At 44.1% G+C, this 25,537-nt stretch overlaps 2 protein-coding genes and 3 non-coding genes across 8 annotated transcripts; all 5 read right to left on the minus strand.

Annotated features, from left to right (window-relative positions):
* Window positions 1-488: 488 nt before the first annotated feature.
* RNASE4 (ribonuclease A family member 4) lies at window positions 489-16,477 on the minus strand. Its single transcript, XM_019010150.4, has 2 exons — window positions 16,330-16,477; window positions 489-1,725 (listed from the first exon to the last, which is right to left on the minus strand). Exon 2 carries the CDS (start codon window positions 1,706-1,708, stop codon window positions 1,265-1,267), a length of 444 nt encoding a protein of 147 aa, XP_018865695.3. The 5' UTR covers window positions 1,709-1,725; window positions 16,330-16,477; the 3' UTR covers window positions 489-1,264.
* Window positions 6,904-16,522, minus strand: ANG (angiogenin). Of its 4 annotated transcripts, none has more exons than XM_004054844.4 (2): window positions 16,330-16,522; window positions 6,904-7,536 (listed from the first exon to the last, which is right to left on the minus strand). In XM_004054844.4, the coding sequence occupies exon 2, from the start codon at window positions 7,516-7,518 to the stop codon at window positions 7,075-7,077; it is 444 nt and encodes a 147-aa protein (XP_004054892.2). In that variant the 5' UTR covers window positions 7,519-7,536; window positions 16,330-16,522; the 3' UTR covers window positions 6,904-7,074. The 4 variants fall into 4 exon arrangements, with proteins under 4 accessions (XP_004054892.2, XP_004054893.2, XP_018865696.2 ...); XM_004054845.5 differs by lacking the exon at window positions 16,330-16,522 and adding an exon at window positions 12,236-12,346; XM_019010151.4 differs by lacking the exon at window positions 16,330-16,522 and adding an exon at window positions 12,217-12,346.
* Window positions 16,523-17,000: 478 nt separating this feature from the next.
* TRNAP-UGG (transfer RNA proline (anticodon UGG)) lies at window positions 17,001-17,072 on the minus strand. Its single transcript has one exon. It is a non-coding gene; the product is annotated as a tRNA-Pro (tRNA).
* Window positions 17,073-17,729: 657 nt separating this feature from the next.
* On the minus strand, window positions 17,730-17,818 carry TRNAY-GUA (transfer RNA tyrosine (anticodon GUA)). Its single transcript is given in 2 exon segments — window positions 17,730-17,765; window positions 17,782-17,818. It is a non-coding gene; the product is annotated as a tRNA-Tyr (tRNA).
* A 1,510-nt stretch (window positions 17,819-19,328) lies between these two features.
* TRNAT-UGU (transfer RNA threonine (anticodon UGU)) lies at window positions 19,329-19,401 on the minus strand. Its single transcript has one exon. It is a non-coding gene; the product is annotated as a tRNA-Thr (tRNA).
* Window positions 19,402-25,537: the final 6,136 nt, after the last annotated feature.

Here is a 25,537-nt window from a genome sequence, read left to right on the forward strand (position 1 = left end):
TTCTCTTGCGGGCAGGGGTGGGAGTCACAGGGTGCTCTGGTGGGGAGCTCCTGAGTCTCACTGTCCAGGAGAAGGAATGTCACAAGGCTAATTGATCAGTTAAGGTGGGGCAGGAACAAATCACAGTGGTGGAATGTCATCAGTTAAAGCAGGAACTGGCTATTTTCACTTCTTTTGTGGTTCTTCAGTTGCTTCAGGCCATCTGGATGTATACGTGCAGGCTTGGGCTCAGAGGCCTGACAGCTCCCTAATTTGCTTCTAAATATTCTAAGGGAGAAGGAAGAGCTGTGAGAATTGTCTTTGAGAGGAATCATTCTCTCTGGAGTAAATGAGACAAATCTTCTGTGTTGTGGTCATGGATCTGATAGGCATTAGTCTTTGACCAGAGTTTATGAGGTTATTAAGGTGCATGCATGTTTATAAACTAGAGAAGAATTTAAAAATCGGAGAAAAAGAAATAATACCATAGCACAGTCTTCTCAGGTACCTTCGGTTTAAGTCCTTTATTACAAGGAAAACATAAAAAATCTTTCAATCTGTAAGAGCACATAAGTCTTAATGATCTAGTACATTTTTTAGTACTTTGACTTACTAGGGTGATTCAAAGTTTCAGGAAAAAGAAAATTCCCAGTATCATTTTCTTAATCTTATTAAACCCAAACATAAGAATGCCAAAAAATACAGAGCTCACATTTTGCTGGCATACATTTCCAAATTTTTAATGCCTCCCTGACAGGTGAATTTTAAGGATAAAAAAAGCAGACACTTTCAAAACATTCCTTGTGATGAAGTAGAAAAAGCCCTGGATAAGTGGCCAGCTACACTGGATTTTTGTCTCAATTCTTCCATTAACTTTATAGTCTTCAGCAAATCCCTTAACTTTGAGCTTCTATATGTAGTGACATCATTATAAGTGCTGTGGTATTAAAATGTGATAAACATAGATGAAAGCATTTTGAAATGTTTGAAATACTACATAAATACACATAATAACTAAATTCCACAGGATAGGATCTGAGAGAGCTAAGCTGACCAGTATTATAAAAGGAAGCTTATTACAGAAAAGCCCAGCCTCATTCATTATAGGTTTATGTCTCCATTTCTCTTTGGTGCAATGTATTTAATAGAATGAGTAATATAGAGAAAAAGAGTAAGAAATGAGCTGAGGAGACAGAGCCTGGGACAGCTCAAATGCATTACTCACTGCTATTTAAGGAGTTAATTGTAAGGTCAACCACTCGCGATAATCCCTACATGGTGGCATCTAACCGTCAAAGTGCACAGGCACCTGTGGGTTACCCTCACAGGCAATGACAACACGTCTAGTGCTCGCCATGGCCCGATATCTGCAGTTGGGTGCCCTGGAACTTCCTGTGTCCCTGCAATCTGTGACCTTCACTACACCCTCATGGCAGTTCATCTTGCCGTTCTTGCATTGGATATTGGTGGTGCTGCAGATACTACGAATGTTCCAGATATCTTCATGGATGAAGGTGTTGAAGCGCTTGCAGTGATACAAAGTCATCTTCCGTCTTTGCATCATCAAGTTGCAGTGGCGATCACTGCCACCTGTCTCCTCAGGGTGCACGTGTTGCCGCAGGAATCGCTGGTACATGCCATCCTGGCCATAGGAGGGCTGGACCAGCCCCAGCCCCAGCAAGGTCAGCAGCAAAAGCAGAAGCAATGAACGGGTCCTCTGCAGAGCCATCAGTATCTTAGAGGTGCCTAGAAAAGAAAGCAAGGGGCAGGAGAAATAAGGTAAGAACTGGGCACTGGAAAAAGGTGTTGAGAATAGCAAGCTGGCATCCGGACTCCATAGTCTCCTCTTTCCTCCTTCTTATATGCACCATCTCCCCACTCATCTCTGCTACTTTTCCCACCCTTGCTTCCTCAAGAGTGAGTAGTTTGCAAACATGATCTTTTCTGAAAGCAAGACCTTTCTCATTTACAGAGAGAAGTTGCTGTAGCCAGTACAATGACACAGGGCAGGGACTGACTGCATGGCTGCCAGGCTTGTGTGGACAGAGTATAAAAAGAGAGAAAAGGTGAACCTACATGAAACTGCAGTTGTGTGTCTCTTGGGGGAATTCCGTAGGTGTATGATCTTTGGGGAGTGTTTGGTTCCCGGGAGGCTCCAATTCCCGACAGTTTGGATAGACTCAGGATAAGTCACAGAAAGTTTACAAACTACTTTTAATACCTTACATCTGGGAATCTAGGTGGAGGAAGAGGACAGAGGAATATTTAGGCTTTGCCTTTCCTCTCATATGACTATTGTTTTTCTTTGTCATTAATTTTATTATTTTTCTTTTCTTTTTGGTCATGTGGCTATTATTCTAATTTGATTTAAAATCTATTCTAATTCTAGAACAATATATGTTATACATTAATTTAAAATGTATTATTCTAATTCTAATGTAAAATCAGGTCCTTTTGGAAATCCTTTTACTTCTATTTTTTAAAAAAAGCAAAACCAGAGTACCCAGATACAGTTCTTAGAAGACAGTTGATAATAGCTACTGTTTGAATGAACTAATAAGTGAAATGAGTAAGCTAATGAACAAATGCAATTAAATGGATAGAGTAAAGGTGTTTCCCAGGCTTATGAAATTGACTAATAAGAGAAGCTAAGAAATGTTTAAAAAATAAATTTAAACAGCACAATATCCTCAAAAGAAAACTTGGATTGTGTCTTCTTCTCCTTGCTGTTTCTATGAATAACTTAAAAAATCTAGGCCATGGAGATACATTGCTTTGTCTTGCATCTATTCTTGATGTTCCTCCTGTCTTGTCAATAGTTGTTGGTAGCTGTCTGTCTTCTCTGGTTGCAGCATCATTGTGTTGTCACCTCTTGGCAGTGAAAAATAAGCATATATTTTATAGCATTAAAAAAAAGCCAGAGCAGCAACAAAAAAAGCATTGCCATGTAGTTTCAGAACATTCATTGCTTTCGTTGACAGATTAAAGAAAGGAATCCAGGCCTATCTTAGTCTACACCCTGTGGTCTTTCCACTATCCTCTACTGCCTCTCTCATCCCACGCCCCAAATATTCAGGATATCAAAGACATTTATGCTCAGAATTGCTACTTCCCAGCAGCAGAGTTTAATCAAGATTGGAGGTGGACTCACTCACCAACTGACTAGCCAGATGCTGCCATCTGGCCGTCACTCCTGGAATTGATGTGAATTGTGAATCGGCTTGATTCTTGCAGTGTAGCAGGGCTGATTCACTACAGCAAAGAAAAATCATCCCTGATTCAATAGGAAGTGAGCAATGCAAATTAGCAAGGGCAATGTTTTGAGAGTCAGGCAGCCCAACTCTGTATGTGCCGTCCAAGGACTGACCCCAGTTGAACTCCTAGTTTGATGTATATGGGTACTATTGTCTTTTGATTTCAAATTCTGCTTCGTAATGGTGGATCACACTGTGTGAATGACTGAAATGGCTTCCAAACGACCTGTACCTTACTTTGTTCTGCTGAAAGGCTACCTTTTCATTATTGATAATGAAAGCAGTATCAAACATGGATATTGCTCTTTTAAATGCCACCTCCTATATCCATAGCCATCTTTTGCCTTTGCACATAAAGATATCAAGCTGTATGTCATATCTGTGTGCCTGCAGCTGTAGATGTGAGATACAGTGTTAGGAAGAGAGGGAAGTAAAGAGGTTGTGGGAGGAAGGGCAGATGTTTGATTTCCTTTTTGCCCCAAGAACAATGCATACAACTTCTGAAGGTATACTTAGTACTTGGATTATAGCTTCAGCAGATCAATATACTTTGGTTGGCTTTTCCGGTGGCACCTCGAGTTTCCATGGTTTTATTTACTTTCTCTCATCCTGATTCTTTGTGACCAAAAATATGGTTTAGCAAGATAACTAGCTACAGAGAAAACCTCACCTATGCATGCGAGAGCAGACCCAGGACGTCAGCTTTTCTACACTACTCAAGTAAACAAGACATAGAGAAATATTTGAGGACAGCAGGCCAGTGTGGATACCAATGGGTGCATCTCAAAGCTGTAGCTACAAGAGAAAATTGAATGATCTCCACATCATCCCAACACACACTTTTGGGTCAGGATTTTCCCCAAACGCTTTCTCCATTGCACCACCCTGACTCACAGTAAGAACTTCTTTTGACACTGTGGTCTAAAAGACTGAGGCTGTGACCATGAGAAAATTACTTAATCTCTCTCAGCAGATTTCCTCATAAGCAAAATGAGCATGTAATACCTACCTCTTAGGGATGTTATGAAAAGAAAATCAATCTAAGTGCCTATAACAAGACCTAGCACATGGTAAATGCTCAGTAAATGTTGGCAATTACTGCATTTTTTTTTTACCACTTCCATTTTTATTGGTTTCCTCTGCTTCTGTCAATCTGGATAAAATAATGAATGACTACAGAGTTGCATATATTATTGACTCCTCTTTATTTCGTAGAGCTAACTGTATTCTCAAGATATTGGAAGTCTGTTTTTAAATTATAAAATATCTCAGCTACTAGATTCCTAGAAAAATTTTTCTTCTCCAAATTGCATGGAATTTTCTTCCTTGCATGTCACTATTCTTCAAAGCACTTAGCATTTCGGAGTGTTCCTTCTTTTTCCTTGCAAAGCCAGCAATCACAGCTGACCAGGACTTCAATTCTTCAATTGATTCACTCAGGATAAAATGACCTGCCTGTGACTTGACATTTTATTTTAAACAGCTTGTGGTTGTGATAGAACAAGAGGCCCAGACCAAAAAGGACTAGGAATGCTTGCTCAGCTGCCAGTACCATCGGCAGGTCAGGAAACACCCCCATCCCACTGCCATGTGATTTCCTATGAAACAGCGATTTCCCTGAACACCAGAGCAAACTATGCGATGATAATGCTCCAAGCAGATGTTTGGAGAAGATGTGGGTTTTCACAGCTTATGATGTGATCAATATAATAATGGTCCATGCCTTTCACTTGCCCTATCAAGGCCTTGAGTGGCAGCAATGATCTTGAGTAACTTTGCCTCACCTCAAGGAAATAGCACTGGTTGGAGAACTTGAGAAAAGGGCCCAAATAGTTTACCAGAAACTGGGACTTTCTCATTTCCTGAGAGGTTTTTGAGATTTGGTAATATGGCAAATTTTCTAGTGACAGAGGTTTGGAATACTTTTTCCTATTTTCTTAAGGAATGACAGTGTTTTCAGTTTTGAAATAGACTAACCCAAGGAAGAGAGATTCTTATGCTAAGCACATACCAGCTACCTACTTCTCAAACCCATTCCTAAATGTGAATACTTTCAGTGAGGCTGGGCTCTCCTAGGTGGTACCTGGACAATGTTCTATAACCTGAGTATTGGGGAGCCACGGCTTTTGGCCCATTTCAGGGCAATACCAGGAGCAGGAGAAGCCACCATAGGGAATACTGAGACCACAATAATTATGTGTTCACAAGGCAGTGAAACTGGTGATTTATAACTAATTTATTGGCAACCACTTTCTAAATAAAATATCCAAGTACCTGTTAACAGAAATTAGGTAACAGGAAGCTAACCACTGAGTCTGTAGATTGAACAGTGTATTTTACAAAGAGTGTGTTAACCTAAGTTATGTTAACTTAAAAACAAATCTTGAGAATTGAGGAAGAATAAGGGATAAACTGGGATAAACTGGGATCTTTCTTTTTTTTTTTTTTTTGAGATGGAGTCTCGCTCTGTCGCCCAGGCTGGAGTGCAGTGGCGTGATCTCGGCTCAGTGCAACCTCCGCCTCCCGGGTTCAAGCGATTCTCCTGCCTCAGCCTCCCGAGTAGCTGGGACTATGGGTGTGTGCCACCACGCCCAGCTAATTTTCACATTTTTAGTAGAGACAAGGTTTCACCATGTTGTCCAGGATGGTCTTGATCCCTTGACCTCGTGATCTGTCCGCCTCAGCTTCCCAAAGTGCTGGATTACAGGCGTGAGCCACAGCGCCTGGCCGGAATCTTCTATAACTTCCCCAAAACATCACACTTGCCAGACATTAGTTGATAAAGTAAAAGATTACAGAGGAAATAATGTAATTGGTTTTTGAATTTTATATAAAATAACCATGACAAGAGAATATCCTGGGAGCATTCCATTCAAACATCAAAATTATCTCTCGCTTAAGACAAAAGGTGGCTACCCTGAATGAATTTTGGTATTCATGCTGGATTACATATGTGTATATGTGTGTGTGTGTGTGTGTGTGTAAGAGTGAGAGAAACTATAATAATCTGTTGGTATGTTGGTACTTGGTCCTTGGAAACTTCTCTCCAAGGTCTCATATTTGTAGAAGTAATATTAGCTTATTATTTGACAGAAAAAACAATTTGCCTATCTTGGAAATTCTGCTTAGTAGCTATGAGCACTGGAATTTTTCCATCTCTCTCTGTAGATCAACATACCATACTTTCCTTCACAGAGAGGTAAAGTCTACCTCCCTAATGACTTGTAAAAACTGACTGATAAGGAAAAAGTGGCCCGGCTCAGTGCTCATGCCTGTAATCCCAGCACTTTGGGAGGCCAAGGTGGGCGGATCTCCCGAGGTCAGGAGTTCAAGACCAACCTGGCCAAAACGGTGAAACCCTGTCTCTACTAAAAACACAAAAATTAGCCAGGTGTGGTGGTGCATGCCTGTAATCTCAGCTATTTGGGAGGCTGAGGCAGGAGAATCACTTGAACCCAGGAGGCAGAGGTTGCGGTGAGCCGAGATTGTGCCATTGCACTTAAGCCTGGGCGACAGAGTGAGACTCCATCTCAAAAAAAAAAAAAAAAAAAAAACGAAAAGAAAAGAAAAAGGCATTTCTATCCTATGCAGTCCTCTCAGGGAGCAACCAAGTAGAGAAAATGGGGGAAAGATAAATACGCCCAGAATCAGTGAGAAGACTGATTCTTACTGATATCAAGACATTTTTATTTATTAAACATGTTGTCAAACAGAAAACAAAAGGTCCAGGTAGCTCTTTCTTTGGGCCCTTGGCAATGAATGTTGCCACCACTGTTCTGGGTGCAGAGGGGAAATGGAAGGCAAGGACAGCAGAGCCAGCACTTGACCAGTGGCCCGCTGGTTACGGACGACGGAAAATTGACTGATCCAAGTGGACAGGTAAGCCATTTTCACAAGCAACAACAACGTTTCTGAACCCCGCTGTGGCTCGGTACTGGCATGGAGGCCAGGGGGACCCTCCATGTAGCTTGCAAGTGGTGACCTGGAAAGAAGACTTGCTTATTCTTAGGTTTTCTCTGTGAGGGTTTCCATTCTTGTTTTCACAGATGGCCTTGATGCTGCGCTTGTTGCCATGAATAAATGTGTTGATGTCTTTGCAGGGTGAGGTCAGGCCCCGTCTCCTCATGATGCTTTCACAGTATCTGTCATCCCGGCCCTGTGGTTTGGCATCATAGTGCTGGGTCAGGAAGTGTGTGTACCTGGAGTTATCCTGAGCCAGGGTCGGTGGGGTCAGACCCAGACCCAGCACGAAGACCAACAACAAAACGCCCAGGCCCGTCACCATCTCTTCCAACACAGGCTCCTGCCGAGGGCAAAAGGAGGTGTGGTAGACGCAAGAACAGCATCACCAAATTAGGCTAAAAGGACAGGAGCTTTGCTCTCTGACACGGCATCATGAATCAGATCTTTTCCACCACCAAATTTTATATTCTATTTTCCCTTCCTCATTAACCTCACACTTCGTCAATCCCTTCCTGCGGAACGTCTATTTAATAGTTTCCTGAGCACAACCTCTAGCTCCAACCGTTCTTCCCCATCCCTTAGAATCACTGAGTATTTCTCTATCAGTCGTAACATTACAAAATCCACTCTCACTCTTTAATTCATATATTTATTAATTGAATAACGAACATTACATAGGTCTCTACTGGGTACCAGGGACTGTGCTAGGTCCTGAGGCACATTAAGACATACCAAATGACGGCCGGGCGCGGTGGCTCACGCCTGTAATCCCAGCACTTTGGGAGGCCAAGGCGGGCGGATCACGAGGTCAGGAGATCAAGACCATCCTGGCTAACACGGTGAAACCCCGTCTCTACCAAAAATACAAAAAATTAGCCAGGAGTGGTGGCGGGCGCCTGTAGTCCCAGCTACGCGGGAGGCTGAGGCAGGAGAATGGCGTGAACCCGGGAGGCGGAGCTTGCAGTGAGCCGAGATTGCGCCACTGCACTCCAGCCTAGGCGACAGAGCGAGACTCCGTCTCGGAAAAAAAAAAAAAAAGCCTCCCTAATAGGAAATGAGGCATCCATGGGGAAAAGATGGGGGCTTCAATGTACTGAGATGAGATAGTAATACAGGAGGTGAGAGCTAAGAAGAGAGTTTTAGGGGAGTGGTCTCTAACATTTTTGGCACCAGGGATCATTTTTGTGGAAGACAGTATTTCCATGGATGGGTGGGGGATGGTTTCAGGATGAAATTGTTCTGGCTCAGATAGATCATCAAGCATTAGTTAGATTCTCATAAAGAGTGCACAATCTGGATCCCGCACATGCGCAGTTCACAATAGGCGTCGAGCTCCTATGAGAATCTAATGCTGCCTGCTGATCTGGCAGGAGGCAGAGCTCAGGCGCACAGGCCACAGACCGGGATTTGGGGACCTCTGTTTTAGGGAACCCTGAGCCCAGGGAAGGAGTCAACCATAAAATTGTTTACGACAGGCTTCTAGCTAATTAGTCAGCTAATGTGAAGAAAGCAGTTGAAAGCAGTTGTATCCTGAGTTGAAGGGAAGCAGACCTACGTCCCCAAGAAGTAGGTGGTTCTTGTTCGTTTATGAGTAACTCACTGAATTTATGACTGGCTATGATTTCTTGGTAGTCATCACACATACTGAGAAATTCTCACAAAGGGAGAAAAATCTGATCTTCAAATTGTATTACATTCTTAAGTGTAATACAATTCTTATGACCCCAAATGTAAAAATAAATGGTACATTTTCAAAGACATTAAATTAATTATTAATTTTTTATTTTGTGCTTCTCTTGTGTGTAAGTCAATGAACATCTTCGTATCAAATAGTTCTGTAGCCCTTGCAGGAAGCACCAATGTTGTACAAGTTGTGGGGATATTGCTGTTCACAGAAGGGAGTCTGAGCTTAAAAAAAGGCCATGGGTCCTGGCACTAGGCCTGTGGTGTGGCTAGCCTGTTCTGAGAGCAAGACTGTGGATCTAGAAAGACACAGGACCCCAATGTTCTATGGTTACATGGGAAGACGTGACTGGGTGAGCAAAGTGGGCTCTCTTTCTAATTTGCATTTGGTGTTGATTCCATTACAAATTATAATCTATGAACTTAATGCAAACATTTCCAGCTGCTATTTACTCCATTATTGTGGAATGAAAAAATTCCTTAGCATATTATTTGGTATTCTTCAGCAGTGCATCAAATTTGTCCGCACCGACATTTGTCCATACTTGAGAGAGTTGCTATCTCTAAAAGTCTGAAATTCCATGCTGAAAGTGTGTTCTTGGGAGTTTATCAAGAAAGAGGTACATGATTGCACAATGGAGAGCCAGCCCTAAAGGAGTAACAAGTATTCACTCATGCAGCTGCTCCAGTATAGCTGCTGGGCTGCCAAGCCACCCACTTGCCACGTTCTTCACATTTACATCATGCTTTTCAGTCTCCTGGGTGTGTTTCCTGTTTCTAGTTTTTTGGAAAATCTTATTAAAGTTTTATTGATTTGTAATCAATTAAGTCTCTTGCTCTGTAATGAACAAATACTGACTTCTAATGTCAAAGGTCTGCCTTACATAGTTAACATCCTTCTGCCTGGTGCCATTCTGCCTGGTGCCAGAATCCCAGAATTCAGAAATCAGGAAACGGAACCAGAGCTGCTAGTACCTAAAAGAGTCGTCAGGTGGCAGTGGTGGATAGGAATGTTAACTAATGTCTTCTCTAGGAAATACCGTACTTGCAGGAGGTGCCAATGCTGTATAACTTGTGGGGATATTGCTGTTCACAGAAGGGAGTATGAGCTGGTGAGCCTGTTTAGAATCTCTGTCCAAACTCGCTCTGCATTAGATAGTAAGACCAAGGACACCTCACTAGATATAAGTGCCAAAGTAAAAGCCACAAAGTTCAGAATCTACCCATAAGGATATCACAAAATAAAGACCGACCTGTTGTCAGGTTTCACGGGTGCCATTTCCAAACATGCCATTACCCACGTGATCGTGGATGAACAATGAACTATTTACTTGTTAGTGTTTCTTACTGGTGTATATTCCACAGAACTCATATTATTCACCTTGAATCAACATGCTTGCCTTATTATAACCCTTAATATTTTTTAAGTAATTGACTTCATTTTTCTCTCCAGGCCCAGGTTTGTTCATCAAGAAAATAAAAGAGTTGCTAGCTCTAAAAATCTGAAGTTTCATGATTCTCATTAAACATAGTAGAGGCTTTGCTAGTTTCAATAGCAAAGGTCCAGTGACCCTCAGTTACAGAGACAAATTTTGTATAAGTTTAGTTGGGGGCCTGTAATCTTGATTCCCTAAGACATCCAGGAACCAAATCTCAGCAAGTGTACACCAAACCCACCAATATCTAACATCTGCTCCCTCACTCAAAACTTTCTCAATATATTCAACTCTAAATTCCTCAAAAAGCAAGGTAAAATGGAATTGGGAGAAAACCAGTAAGAGACAGATTATTTGTAGTGTAAAAGTGAATCCGCCTAAGCCAAGGGTGCAAAGCCTTATATCTGGTGGCAAAAGTCCTATAGATATATCCTTCTGTACCCAAACACGTAACTGTCTGTCAGCTTTTTGTCAGTGGAATTAGTCCCAGCTGTTCTCTGTCCTTTTTTTCTTTTCTTTTCTTTCTTTTCTTTTTTTTTTTTGAGACAGAGTCTTGTTCTATCGCCCAGGCTAGATCGCAGTGGTGCTATCTTGGCTCACTGCAACCTCCACCTCCCAGGTTCAGGCAATTCTCCTGCCTCAGCCTCCCAAGTAGCTGGGATTACAGGCAGCCACCACCACGCTTGGCTAATTTTGTGTATTTGGTAGAGACGGGGTTTCGCCATGTCGGCCAGGCTGGTCTCGAACTCTTGACCTCAGGTGATCCGCCTACCTTGGCTTCCCAAAGTGCGAGGATTACAGGTGGGAGCCACCACACCTGGCCCCAACTGTTCTTTAGAGTAACTTTATCTTCTGTATCAAATGAATCTGTTAGTATTCACAAGAATTAATATTCTCTCCCTCTCCCCACAGGCAATGTTCAGTATTCAAAAGATTCATCAAATTTTACACACCAGGGAGTTAACTTGACAGTTTATGATGAGTAACTATAGTTATCATTTTCATCAATGTGGCTTCACACTTTTATATATCCCAGGGCAAAATCCCCCAAAGTAAGAGCCTAACACCCAAGGCATATTCATCCCTTTATTGCTTTTCCTTCCTTCTTCCCTTCAACCTGCCAGTGAGCCTTCTTTTGATCTTGGGATGTGTTCCACTTTGTTTTGAAAGAGCATCCAAAACTTTTCTAAGAAGAGAAATTAGCAGGGAAGGTTAGAAGGAAACAATGCTAAAAACATACTTTCTGTTTCTTTCCTTGTTAAGCCATGTGTAATGCCTGTAACAGGGGTGGATGACGGGGGAGGACTCCCGATGGCCTTCAGCAAATGGCTCCCCCAGGCCTTTGGGGATTTTATCACAATTTAGAAATCCCTCCTAAACTTCCACTTGCTCCCAGTCTCACTAATTTCTCTTTATCCACATATAGGCCATCCCAAAAGAAACCTGTTTTCATTTTATTTTATTTTTTTTGAGACGGAGTCTTGCTTTGTCGCCCAGGCTGGAGTGCAGTGGCGCGATCTCGGCTCACTGCAAGCTCCACCTCCCGGGTTCACGCCATTCTCCTGCCTCAGCCTCCCGAGTAGCTGGGACTACAGGCGCCCGCCACCACGCCCGGCTAATTTTTTGCATTTTTAGTAGAGACGGGGTTTCACCGTGTTAGCCAGGATGGTCTCGATCTCCTGACCTCGTGATCCGCCCGCCTCGGCCTCCCAAAGTGCTGGGATTATAGGCGTGAGCCACCGCGCCCGGCCACCTGTTTTCATTTTAAACTTTAGAATCTGATCCATTTTCTTTTTAATTCATGAGCTTGAGCCTGGAGGCTTTAAAGGGAGGAAAATGGTTTCATTAAAATGGATGGATGGCTAGAAATAATATATAAAACAAATTGAACAATAGATTACCCAGGAGGAAGAATCTTACAAAAATCTGGCAGTTTCCCTTCAACGGGAGATGGGTTCCAGCTGTTTGTTCCTGGAGATGGGTTCCAGTTTTGTGAACCTGGAGGCCTCTCCAGGTTCTGATTATATAGTGTTCCTAATATATAGTGTCCCAGTCCTGGCAGGGACATGAAAACCAAGGACACTGCTCTTGAACAAACGAGGAGGGTCATTCACCTTTTCGCTGGGCATGATTGGGTTAGATATTAACCCACCTGAATGGATTAGAGATTTGTTCTGGAAGACAAAGTTTGAGAAACATGGCCTTCTGTCCAAAAGTTGCCTTTTTCTGCTGTCTGTGGTGCTTACTCTTGTCCATGGCAGGACTGAAGTTTCCCTATTCACACATAATAGTCTGGATCCATAAGATAGCATCTCTGATCTCCCTGGGCCAACTCCAAGAACTGCCTTGGAAGATGTCACAGAGTAAGATATGGTCTTCCAGTAGGATGCTTTTCCACTGTACTATTTATCATTTATCATATCACATTCTATTTATCGTATCACAACATTTGGTTTCATGAACGGATGCTAAGCACGTTATTCCATCGATTTCATACAGCCAGGAAAGCACTTCCAGAGAAGGTTGTGTGACAGCTATTAGTACACTGCCCCTACCCCTACACTCAACTTCTCCGTTTCTAACCCCCAGAAGCAGGCTTGCCATGTTTCCTGGGTTTCTCCTTCTTCCATCTTTACCTGTCCACAAGAGACTAACCCTGAACATTCAATCTTCTGATCCTTGTAATGTAGTTGCAAAATTGCTTATCTCCATCATCAAAGCAGGGCTGTAGATCCATTGCTTGCGTAAAAACCGTGGGCCAAAGGTCACCAGGATCACCTTATAGATCTCATAGTTTCCAATATCAGACAGCAGCAGGGTACCAACTGTTTCACAGACCCCCAGCATTTGCCCACAGTGGTGTTGGATCTAGGACAGTGTTATCTTTTTAAAAATCCTCAATCCTCTGTTGTCACCCACCTACCTGCCAAGTATTCAGTCTGGCTGCACTTGAGAAGGTGTCAAGAAAAGACAGGCTGCCTGCTAGTAAAACAAATGCACTTGAAATCACAATAATTATAATATTCAGTGCAATCTTTCATTTTGTGAAGCTCTCACATACATGACTACATTGAACCAACACCAGGACTGTGTGAGGTAGGCATTATGTAAATATGCTCTGCTCATGAGGAAACTCCAAGAACAAACAGCGGATGAATGGTGGAGTCAGACTTTGAACCCTCCATAAGCAAGGAGAAAACTGACCTGTCTTTCCAGGCTTAGCTCAAGCAACACCACCTGTGAGTCCCGAAAAGCGGTACCCTGCCACAGCATACAACCCATATGCGCCTGCACACACACAGCCCCATGGCCTGAAGCACCAATTCAAGCACCGACTCACACAAACAGAGCAGCCTCTGATTTTAGAGTTCTGCAGTAGTGCTGGGGTGGGGCAACCAGCAGCCTGTGAATATAGTTAGGTCCCTTCTCTGCCTCTGGGCCTTCACTGGACAACCTTTGGAGGATTCACAATCTGCCCACAATGCAAAAAGACAGTTTTTTGTTTTTCTTTTAAACTTGGCACAAGGAAGTTTTGTTGAAATGAAAAGTAGGGTTTGGGGGAAAAATTACTATTTCATTAGAATGCATCTAAGCACTTAGTCATTTGTGTTTAAAATACAACAAGGAATTATATTCTATGATTAAGGAACATCACATCTTTGTCAGTAATTTTAATACAAATGAAGGAATTGCCAGTTGCAAAAAACCTCATATATTTTTTAAATGTTCAGACAGCTTTAACTTGAAAGTTATTCCCCTTTCCTGGAGATTTTTTTCTCTCTCTCCCTCAAGCCAATAATGTCCCTGCACACAGACACGGGATGCACGGGTCCTGTTTCCAAGGGCCCTAGTGTTAGAGCACTTTCCTCCTTCATACAGAGTATATATGTGTCATTCTGTCTTAGGACTAATTATAAAATTAGATGATGGGAAGAATGGACTAAATAATTTCTAAATTTCTTTATTATTCTAACACTTTAGGTCTATAAGCATGAACTTATTCAATAACGGAAGTAACAGGTAAAGAACGAAAAGCACACGTGGCAAGAAGAACCACGTCTCCAGGAAGAGGCAACACTACTGGTTGAAGGACAGTGGGGACAAAGTCCTGCTGACATGCCTGTATTTCCAAACAAAGACAAAAATTAAACATTTGCTTTTCAACCAACTCTGGGCTTTGTGCCCACTCACTCTTTGTTCCCGTTCCCTCTTTCCCAAGTATTTCATGGCATTCTTCCGGGAATAACTGTTTACAGAGAATTACAGAGAATCTGCTTAAATACAGATTCAATAAAAACTCCTAAAGAAAGGTTTCACTGACCTTCATTGGTCCACTTTTTTATCCAGCTACTTTAATTTGAGTCACAGTGACCAATGCTTCCAACAATAACTTGACAAACCTCTTACTCTTGCCTGCTTATAACCTGATTATCTGTTTTCAACAATAGCTAAAGCCATTCCTCTTTTCCTGGAATGATTTTTTCCATCCTCTCTGCCAAACGATAGTTCATCTCCACATTACCAGAGTGCCTCATGTCCTGTTACTAACATCGTACCACTCCATGGAGTCATAGAACAAGAGTGGGAGGGGCCTCTGAGACTGTCCACCGCTCATATTAAAGAAGAGGCAACTGAGGAACAGAGAAAGAGACACGTATTGCCCAAGGAACTCATGGCATTCGCGGGCCTAGAAGCTTTCCAATGCACCACACAATTTTTTTTTTTTTTTGAGACGGAGTCTTGCTCTGTCACCCAGGCTAGAGTGCAGTGACGCAATCTCTGTTCACTGTAACGTCCGCCTCCCAGGTTCAAGCGATTCTCCTGTCTCAGCCTCCCGAGTAACTGGGATTACAGGTGCTCACCACCGTTCCCGGCTAATTTTTGTATTTTTAGTAGAGACGAGGTTTCACCATCTTGGCCAGGGTGGTCTCGAACTCCTGATCTCGTGATGCACCCACCTCGGCCTCCCAAAGTGCTGGGATTACAGGCATGAGCCACCATGCCGGGCCCACACAACTTTTATATTCCATACTAGTACTTTCTAGACAATCAGAGCTAACTTTAAAGGGGCCACTGAAAGTTGCAGTTCGAAGGAAACCTACATTGACTATTACCATAAATTCAAAAATTATTTTACTCTGCTTGTCATCAGTAAAAGAATTGCTTGAATTGAAGCGTATGTAATAAACCTATCCTCTTGCAAAACTTGTTAGTGGCTCTGTGGTTAAGTAAGTCTTGAATACCTGAGGCTGCTTCTGGGAAGGTGGTCCTGCGCTGCAGATAGTTATGTCCCTTGGGTTTCCTATTGATTACATTATGACTTGATTATAAGATTCTTACTGTCACGAGGGAGGGTCTATGGCTCATTTGAGATTTCCCTTGCCCCCTGAGTGGTGCTGAAATTGTTTTAATAAAGATGTTGCCCTTTACTCATGTGCTGCTATTAGCATTTGACGTGCTGTCTCAGAGCGAGAAAACGGAGGATCCCAACCTTCCAGTAGGAAGGCTTAGAGAAGAGGCTGTTGGCAAGTGTCTCTAAGAATTGCACAACACTGGCTGAGGGTGGGTTAAGGGTGAGGAGGCAGAGGAGAGTAAACAGAAAACACCGATCCCCAAATGTTAGTTACGCTTGCAAAAAACTAAGGCCTGCCTCAAAAATCTGGTGATTAGCCTGAATAACTAGCAAAGCTTTCTTAGTTGTGGGCAAGTGCAGGCCCCCTAGGGCTTCCCTTAGGTTCGGCGATTCTGTGGTCCCCCTCCAAGCCTACTAATCAATAGAAGCTGGCATCTCTGCCCAGCTGCGCAAAGTAAAAACCTGAGTGGGAATGTAAAGTCGTTAACTCATACAAATACTGGACTTTCACGTCCCTCCCCATTCCTCCCTCTCCAGCCCCGTCCCGCAAACTCCTCCCCAAGGAGTCCCAAGCTGCCTCTACTAGGAAAGGACTCCCCGGCCTAAACGCCCCTTATGAAGCTACCAGAGAGGAGGAGGAGGAGCAGGAGTGTGAACCTACCTCGGCCTCAGAACAAGTCCGCAGAAACGGGCAGGACAATGGAAAGAAGTTTTGTTTCTCACCCGCTTCTTCCTCCCTAGTACGATGATGGGGAGCCGGTAGAAAACGCAAAGATGTTCTTTTGAATCCTGCTTTGCATCTAGGTGGGGCTGGCGTCCTTGTGTGAGTGTGTGTACACGGACGGAGATGGGGGCGTAGTGAGGTGTGGAGGGTCGGCGTGCGAGCCTCTGCGTAGTTGGGACCGCGCCCCGCTTCTCCGAGGAGGCCCCTCCCGCCTGGATCCGCCCTTGGAGCTGGCGCCGCAGCAGCACCCGCCCCAGGGGCCGCAGGGGCAGCCCAGGCAAAGAACGAGCCTGGGATGCGCGCTCCTTCCTCAGCTGGAACCCAACGGGCAGCAGCCGCGAGAGCACTGCTTCCACGGAGAGCAGATGGCGGGAAACTGGCTTCTGCTCCCAATTGCCAGGCGGCCCTTCAGAGACTACCCCTGGCTCAGCGTCCAGGAACCCATGAAGCTTGGTCTTGACACTGGTCGACAGCACCATCTGCCACGTACTTATTCGGTGCTGCTTTCTTTGGCAGGACAGCCCATCGCGAGACAGCTTGTGTTTCAAATTTAACGGAGACTTTTTTTCAGTAGTTGCCAAAAGGGGGTGGAAAAACAGTAACCCTGTGGGCTCGTCCGGGATTTGAACCCGGGACCTCTCGCACCCAAAGCGAGAATCATACCCCTAGACCAACGAGCCACTGTAGCGGACTAATGCTTCCTATCACTCTGAATTTCTCTTTTCCGCCTGCTGTTCTGAAGGTTTTTTGTTTTGTTTCTTTTCCTCTGTTGTGACATTTCACTTTGGCCTTATGTAGTTATTCCTTCCATCTTTACCAAGTTTCAAGTGTGGCTTATTCTCTGGCTTATTCTCCTCGATCCAGATGCAGGATGGGGTGAAGGAAGGCAGCTTTTTAGACTTTATAGGTCACATGCTTGTGTCTCACTGAGCCCGGGGAGCGATTTAAGCCCGCTAGGGCCTGGAGGGAACTTGGAGGGGGCTGAAATAGAAATCGAGGGCCAGAGCTGAGCTCGGTTGCAAGGCTGTAGGGTACTGAGCCCCAGGACAGACGCGCGATACGTATATATCTGCCGGCCTTTGGACTTAACGTAGAAGCCAAAATATAACACACTTCGGTAAGACAACAGTGCCTTCCCCCAACGGTTGGACGATTCGGGTCTACTATCTTTCAGAAAGGTAACCAACTTTTCAAGACGCGATTAACGCAGCCCACCTCGCAGCTAAGCTGTTTCCTTCGGACAAGGGTGAGAGACAGAAACAGATTTGATTACGTCAAGATACAGAGATTTTTTTGCACAAACGAAGAGCAACCGTAAACCCCAAAACAGCAGCTTCTCCTTCGAGCCGCAATCGAACCAGCGACCTAAGGATGACAACACATTAAGTCCTACAGTCCTCCGCTCTACCAGCTGAGCTATCGAAGGAAGCGCGGAAACAAATCTCCTAAAAATCCTTATTCAAGACATCCTTAACCAGAGACGGGAAAGAAAGAAATCTCTTTATATCCGGAAAGTGATTACTGCAGAGTCACAAAGCCAGCTTGTAAGACAGTCCTGCGTCCGAGGTTCTGAGGACAACCTTTCTAAATCTGGATTCCCCTGCCTCACTGAGGGGCTCCCAAGCAGAGCAGGCGCCCCTGAAACTCGGGCATACCGAGGCTGCACATCCTCTGGGCGCCCGAGGGCTGTTGGCCTCACTGGGCGCGGACCCAGGGGCCTCGCGAGCATGGATGCGTGTGTTCGTGTGTAGGTTGGGGACCTGCACCTGGGCGTCGGAGAACTGGGGGCTGAGGCGGTAGGACGCACACAATTCTGACTGCGCAACTGTGAACGCCGGAGAGGGCGGGCCTCCAGGCTTAGGCCCGGGCTCCCTGGTGTCCTCACTTCCTGCGCTTCCCTCCCAATCTCGGCTCTTCCGCTTACACGTCCACAGACACGGGAGGGAGAGGGTGTAGAATGGAGCAGTGGTCCCCAACATTTTTGGCACTAGGGACCGGTTTCGTGGAAGACAGTTTTTCCACGGACCGCGGGGGCGGGGGGAAGAGTTGGGGGGATGGTTTCGGGATGAAACTGTTCCACCTGAGATCATCAGGCATCACTTAGATTCTCATAAGGAGTGCAGTTTAGATCTCTGGCATGCGCAGTTCCCAATAGGGTTCGCGCTCCTGTGAGATTCTAATGCCACCACTGATCTCACAGGAGGCGGAGCTCAGGCGGTACTGGTAGCTAGCCCGGAGTTCACCTCCTGCTGTACAGCCGGGTTCCTAACAGGCCATGGACAGGTGCGCGGCCCAAGGGTTGGGAACCCCTGAAATAGAGGACATTTGGGCAAACCCAATGTTTCTGTGTGAATTCGCTTTTGGAGATAATATTTTTAGCTCATTCAAAAGGAAGGCCACATTTCTCTGCGTTAAAATCAAATTTAGTGACCCAAGTCTCGCCCCTAAAGTCGGGCCCTTAATTTCCCAAAACCCCACTGGCACATGAAACCTTGCCTCACAACGTGCATCTCTCTTCTGGACGCCTGGCGGGAGCGGCCATTGCTGGCTCTTCCCGTTTCAGAAGTGGAACCTTGATCTCTACTCCAAATATGCCCAGACCCGGGGCTTGAGAATAGCTTAAAGGGCTATTGTCTCGCCTAGCTGTCCGCATTTCCCGCCCGGCAGTCACCAGGGCTCTCGCCGCCAGTCCGCAAGCCAGGGCGTGGGCAGAGGCTGACGGTGATTTCCACCGCCTGTGTAATGGATTCCGCCGCATTCCAGGAGCTAAAGCGGCATTACTACTGGAACCTAAAGGAAACGTTCTGCTGAGCTGGTGTTTGGAAGCTCTGAACAGGAGCAAGAAGCTATAATTTGCCACATTTTCTGAGACTTAGTTCAGAAAGACTAGGAGGGGAGTTTTTCAAAAAACACCTGCATCAAGAAAGTAGTTTCTAAGGCCCCAGCGAGATTTGAACTCGCGACCCCTGGTTTACAAGACCAGTGCTCTAACCCCTGAGCTATAGGGCCTCACGCAGAAACCACGTCTTCCTTTCACAGAAAAGGAAAAGATTTGCAGGGCTTCTGCCAGCATCTGAGCATAGAAACTAAGTAAAACCTGGATGTCCTTTCAATCCATTTCCCAACTACTAGAATTCGGTTTACAGACTCAGTGTTCTTGCTGGGGATGGTACAAAGTGAAGGCCAGTGAGAGGGACCACTACTATCCTAAGATTGGAGAAATCTGCCCAACGCGACACAGTCTAACACAGAAAGATTCTCCACTCCCTCACTTCGGACTGAAAATTAAGAAGGGAAAACTGGCAGAGGAAGGAGCTCACCACAGGTCTCACTTGAAACTACTGACATCCGCATTTTGTTTCCTGCTTGACTCAGGACTTCGTACCAGCAAATGTCTGCCTCCAGAGACCTTTCTCACAGCTGCGAGTCTCAGTGCCAGAGCAGGCATTAGTTAATTTGCAGTTTAATTCATTCCTTCATTCAACAAACACTGCATTCCAGTTCTGTACTAGGCTTTGCACTAAGAATTAGGGATCCAGATATGATCTTTATCCTGAAGTCACTGTCACAGTCTTGTGGAACAAAAGAACTTTAGTTTTCATGAAGGAAAACAATGAAAAGTAGCTGTGCCAGGTGTGAAGGGGCATTGGCCATGCCAAGGTCCACACATTTACAAAGTGAACCATCCGGGGGTGTCTTCAAGAGGGCATTGGCCTGAGCTGCACTATGAAGGGAGGTTAAGACTTAGACAAAAATGGGAGCAGGGTGGTCCCTGGTAGAATAAAATTACGAGCTAAGTCCGAGAGAAAGACTGAGACATTCAAGGGAACACTGGCTGGGGCAGCAGGTGAGAAGATTAGTAGAAGAAAATAGAAATTCACCAAACATTGATGAGTTTGAGGAATTAATTGAAGGGACGAGCAACCAGAGTCAGAAACACCAGTGACTGGCCATGGTGCAGATGCTCAAACATAAAGCTGCAAAAAGGTAATCGTTATGGGACTGGAAAGGAAGGGATGAGCGAAAGCGTTACAGGGAAGGGCGATTCTGCTGAACCTAGGTATGAAGTGAAATCAAGACGAAAGAGAGGGGACTCTCAAAGGTGTCTTGAAGAGGCAAGATAACACTTGCAGAAAAAAGGAAGCCTACTTCTTCAGGGTATCTGGAGAGGGCGGAGGGGTGATGCTAGGATTTAGGTAAGCTGAATATGAAGTGAAGGTGGAGCAGTTCATGGGAACTGCATGATAGCCAGAATAGTCTCGTGTCTAGAGTTTCATGAATTGATAAATGAATTAATCAAATTACATAAGTCATCCATTGAGTTAGAGACTCTATGAGTTATGCACTCTTGAAGGAAAAGAATACAGAGAAAACAGCCGAGACTAGAACATAAGTTTTGAATAGCCCTGTTATAGGCATATGTTATGTTAGTGTGTGTCCAACATCTTTTAAAAATTCTCCTTACATGTGGATATTTCACATATTATAAGTAAGTCTGTCCTAGAACACTTGCTTTTCCAGCTTACAGCTGAGAATGGGCATGTGACCTGGGCTCCACCAATCAGATGCATCGCCCAGGAAGCTTTCCATTTAGAAACATAAAACAGGAGTACAGGATACCATAAGGAAAACCCATGTTTTTCCAAATATGGTGTCAGTGTCAAGTTTTTGGGTATGGGTTTTCTTAAATCCATATACTGCTGTTTTTCTTTAGTTCTGGAAAACTCTCAGTCATTGTGTTAGTTTGCTAGGGCTTCCATAATAAAATACCACAGACTGGGTGACTTAAACAACTGAAATTCATTTTCTCACAGTCCTGGAGGTCAAAAATCCAAGACCAAGGTGTTGGCAGGTTTTGTTCCTTCTGAGGCCTCTCTCCTTCACTTAGAGATGGCTGGCCTCTTGCTGCCGCCTCACATAGCTGTCCCTCTGTGGGTCCACACCCTTAGCGCCTCTCTTTGTGTCTAAATTTACTCCCCTTACAGGGACACCAGGTTGGATTAGGGCCCACCCTAGTGGCCTCATTTTAACTTAATCATCTCTTCAAACGCCCTATCTCCAAATACAGTTACATTCTGGGATACTAGGGATTAGGGCTTCAACATATAAATTTGGGGGAGATACATTTTAACTAATAGTAGCCATTATCTTCTCCGATATCTTTTATATATATTTTTTATTTTTTTTAGGCTAGTCAAGTGAAGCAGTGGGAGTGGAGAAGGAACAAAGAGACCTGTGACTGCTTGTGATCAATTAGTTGTAAACACCACTGCACTCAAACCAGCCAGCCTCCTATATTGTTTTTACTCTATTTTTTTCTCTCTTTTTGGAACTGAAATTAAACATCTATTAGAGCTTCCTACCTTGTCTTCCATTTATTTTAACCTCTCTTCCATATACATATACATATATATACACATATATACACATATATACATATATACACATATATATACATATATATATATTTGGTCTTTTTTTCTATGTTGCTTTCTGGATAACATGTTCTTACCTTTAATACTAATCAGTAATTCTCTCTATAGCTCTGTTTAATCAGCTGTTAGATATGCCCATTAAGTCATTTATTTTGGTTAAAATGTAATTTCCCATTCTAGAAGTTCTAGTTGATTGTTTCTCAAAACTACTAGGCCCAATTTTTTTATTTCCTGTTTTTTGCAGATATTTTCCAGCTTGTCTCTTATTTCCTTAAGCACAGTAATTACAGTTGTTTTAATATATATAACTGATAATCCTAATATCTGAATTTTATGCCGTTGTTTTGTCAATTCATGTTGTTTTGTTTTCTTGTAAAATTTGGTCATCTTTGAATGTGTACTGCTCAGTGTCTTTGCAAAATTACATGCCGTGAGTTTTTGAGGACAAGATGAAGGTTATCTTCCTTTAAAAATATATATATGACTTTTTTTTCTCCCAGGCACTTGGCACTCTATCAGCCCAAGAAGATCCTAAACAAAGTTAATGGCCAGGCATTCTCTGGATCTCCAAGATACGTAAACCCAAGGTGCAAATCAGAATGCTGACCTGTGGTCCCAGCTTCTCAGAAAAACTCCTCACACTTTCTATTTTCCTTTGCTAAGCTCAATTTTTTTCTGCTGAGCTCCACAACAATTACTAGAAGTAGGAGAACAGACATAGGTGTACTTCTTGTTTGCCCTTACCTTAGGGGAATAGCTCTTTGGAGTCACAACTTAATATTGGGAGGGCGTCTTACTAGTCTTCCTACCTCTGGTGGGTGCTGTGTCTTGATGTCTCATCCTCTTGTTTCTCCCACCCAAACAGGCTACCAAAATTATATAGCCCAGCATTTCAGGAATTAACAAATGACTTTTTTTTTTTTTGAGATACAGTCTCGCTCTGTTGCCCAGGCTGAAGTGCAGTGGTGCAATCTCAGCTCACTGCAGCCTCCACCTCCCAGATTCAAGCAATTCTCCTGCCTCAGCCTCCCGAGTAGCTGGGATTACAAGTGCGTGCCACTACACCCGGCTGATTTTTGTATTTTTAGTAGAGACGGGGTTTCACCATGTTGGCCAGGCTGGTCTCAAACTCCTGACCTCACGTGATCCAACCCGCCTGGACCTCCCAAAGTTCTGGGATTACAGGAGTGAGCCACCGCGCCTGGCCTATCACAAATGCCTTTAGGGCTACAAAGGTCAATGCAGAGATAACTTACCTTAACTCTCTGAATTCCACCTTTCCCTTAGTTTCTGGCCTATTAGTTGCTTACTACCATATCAGCACTTTAATGCTTCTAAGGAGATTTGATAAAAGTATTTATTTATCACTTTGGGAGGCCGAGGCGGGCGGATCACGAGGTCCGAAGATCCAGACGATCCTGGCTAACACGGTGAAACCCCGTCTCTACTAAAAAATAGAAAAAATTAGCCAGGCCTGGTGGCGGGGGCGTGTAGTCCCAGCTACTCGGGAGGCTGAGACAGGAGAATGGCGTGAACTCGGGAGGCGGAGCTTGCAGTGAGCCGAGATTGCACCACTGCACTCCAGCCTGGGCGACAGAGCGAGACTCCATCTCAAAAAAAAAAAAAACCTATTTATTTATTTTATTTATTTCTGTTTAGAGATGGGATTTCACCATGTCGCCCAGGCTAGTCTTTAAATGGACTCAAGTAGTCCTCCTGCGTCGGCTTCCCGACGTGCTGGGATAACAGGCGTGAGCTACTGCACCCAGCTGAGATTTGGTAAAAATCTTATGCAATATTTTTAATAATTTTTATTTCAAGAAGGATTGGTCTAAATTAATTAGCCTGCCAATACTAGAAAGGAAATGGCAGTTGTGGGAGCTATAACATCAATCATAGTCCACCACACGGACTGAGAAGCAGAGAAAACAGTACTCCAGAGAAAGCTTAAGGGGGAGAATGCCAAAGCACAAAATGAAAGAGCGGTGACGGCTGGAATAGGAACCTGCTCTTTCTAGTTATATCATCCTTTCCAGAAGACATCGCTGGAAAAGGACAAGATGGTTTGGTGGTGCGGCCAATTAGTCTTAGCAGTTTGGTAGTGTGGTTGAATGGTCTAAGGCACTGAATTTAGGCTCCAGTCTCTTTGGGGACGTGGGTTTAAATCCCACTGCTGCAAGGGTCTTTTGTTCCTACATCAGTAATAATTATTCAGTGTGTCTTCACTAGGGGATTGACCTAATGTCAAACCCAACATGTGATTTTTCTCACTGCCTAGCCCTGGGCTGGGGGAATGGAGCCGCTGAATGAATGACTCACAGCCTACCTGCAGAGAGCTCTTAATTCAATTGAATACCCAGACCACTAAGAGATGTACTCCCAACTTCTGTTTGAAAGGGAGCTGGTAAGACCTTGCCAAATAAATGACATTTGAGCTGGAATCTTGAAATAATTTTGAAGGTGCAGTATGTGTTCTGTGAAAGGGAAGGATAAGGTAGGGTAGAGAATAGAGGGGAGCAGGGAGTGAAGTGAGCCTTTGTTTCATTTGCTCCTAAGTGTTAACCAGAAGAAATCTGAGCAGTTGCACACAGAATGTAAAATATCCCTACGTCCCTGCTGCTGACTGCCTCTGGGAACACCCTGCATTTCCTACAGGATGTTGTCTCTGGTTTCTTTACCTACTGGTGATCTCCTGCTACAACCCCTTCCCTCACCCACCATTTTTCTTTCAGTGTCTGTCCCTCTAGGTCTGTCACTAGGACAGTAAAAAAGATGGGTTAAGCAGGACACAAATCACCAAGGGAGGCAACTAGTCACCAGCTCAGGGAGGTGATATTTCAGAAGATTCAATGCTCAGGCTTGAGCCAACCACAGAAGACCACCCTCGCTGCCACCTAGACCACAAAGAGTCCAAATATGAGTTTGAAGTCAGAATTTGAGCTCTTTAAGGAGCAACCTTACTTTCTAGCCTTTGAGTGCAGTGCCCTTCCTGCCCCATGTGATACCTTTGGTACCCAGGAGGAGCACTGGGCAGGATTTGGGGTCTATCACATCCAAGTTTGAATCCAGGCATTGTCCCTACCTCAAGGCTTTGGGAAGGAGGCGACAGCTCATGTTAGCAGGTGGTGATGGAATCTGATTGGCCGGTGCCTTAAGTAGGCAAGTGATAAGTTTATCCATGTGGCTCTTTACTGTAGTCATCCCTGCTGTAGAGGGCTGTCCTGCGTATTGCAGGATGCTTAGCGGAACCCCTGGGCTTTCCTCACTACATGTCAGTAGTAATATGCCCTCGCTACCCAGCTGTGACATCAAAAATGTCTCTAGACACTGCCAAAAGTCCCCTAGGAGGCCAAGCCATCTCTGGAGATGACTATCTCCCAGTGTGTAGCTTGTCTTTTACAGTGTCTTTACCAAGGCAGAGGTTTCTTAATTTTGATGAAGTTCATTTAATTGTGTTTTTCTTTTGTGAGTCATACTTTCAGTGTTGTATCTAAGAAAACTTTCCCCAACACAAGTCGACAAAGATTTTATTATAAAAATTTTAAATTGTGGGTTTTATTGGTAGGTCTATGATCTACTTGAGGTTCATTTTTATATGTAGAGCAATGTAAGGATCAAGAATCTTTTCTTAATTAGCCGGGCATGGTGGCGCGCAACTGTAGTCCCAGCTACTTGGGAGGCTAAGGCAGGAGAATCGCTTGAACCCAGGA

Source organism: Gorilla gorilla, chromosome 15 (genome assembly GCF_029281585.2).
Source record: "Gorilla gorilla gorilla isolate KB3781 chromosome 15, NHGRI_mGorGor1-v2.1_pri, whole genome shotgun sequence".
Classification (NCBI taxonomy): Eukaryota; Metazoa; Chordata; class Mammalia; order Primates; family Hominidae; genus Gorilla; species Gorilla gorilla.

Coding starts and splice junctions, on each gene's coding strand:
- ANG (XM_004054844.4), bottom strand. CDS start 7,518: ATGGTGACGGGCCTGGGCGTTTTGTTGTTGGTCTTCGTGCTGGGTCTG.
- RNASE4 (XM_019010150.4), bottom strand. CDS start 1,708: ATGGCTCTGCAGAGGACCCGTTCATTGCTTCTGCTTTTGCTGCTGACC.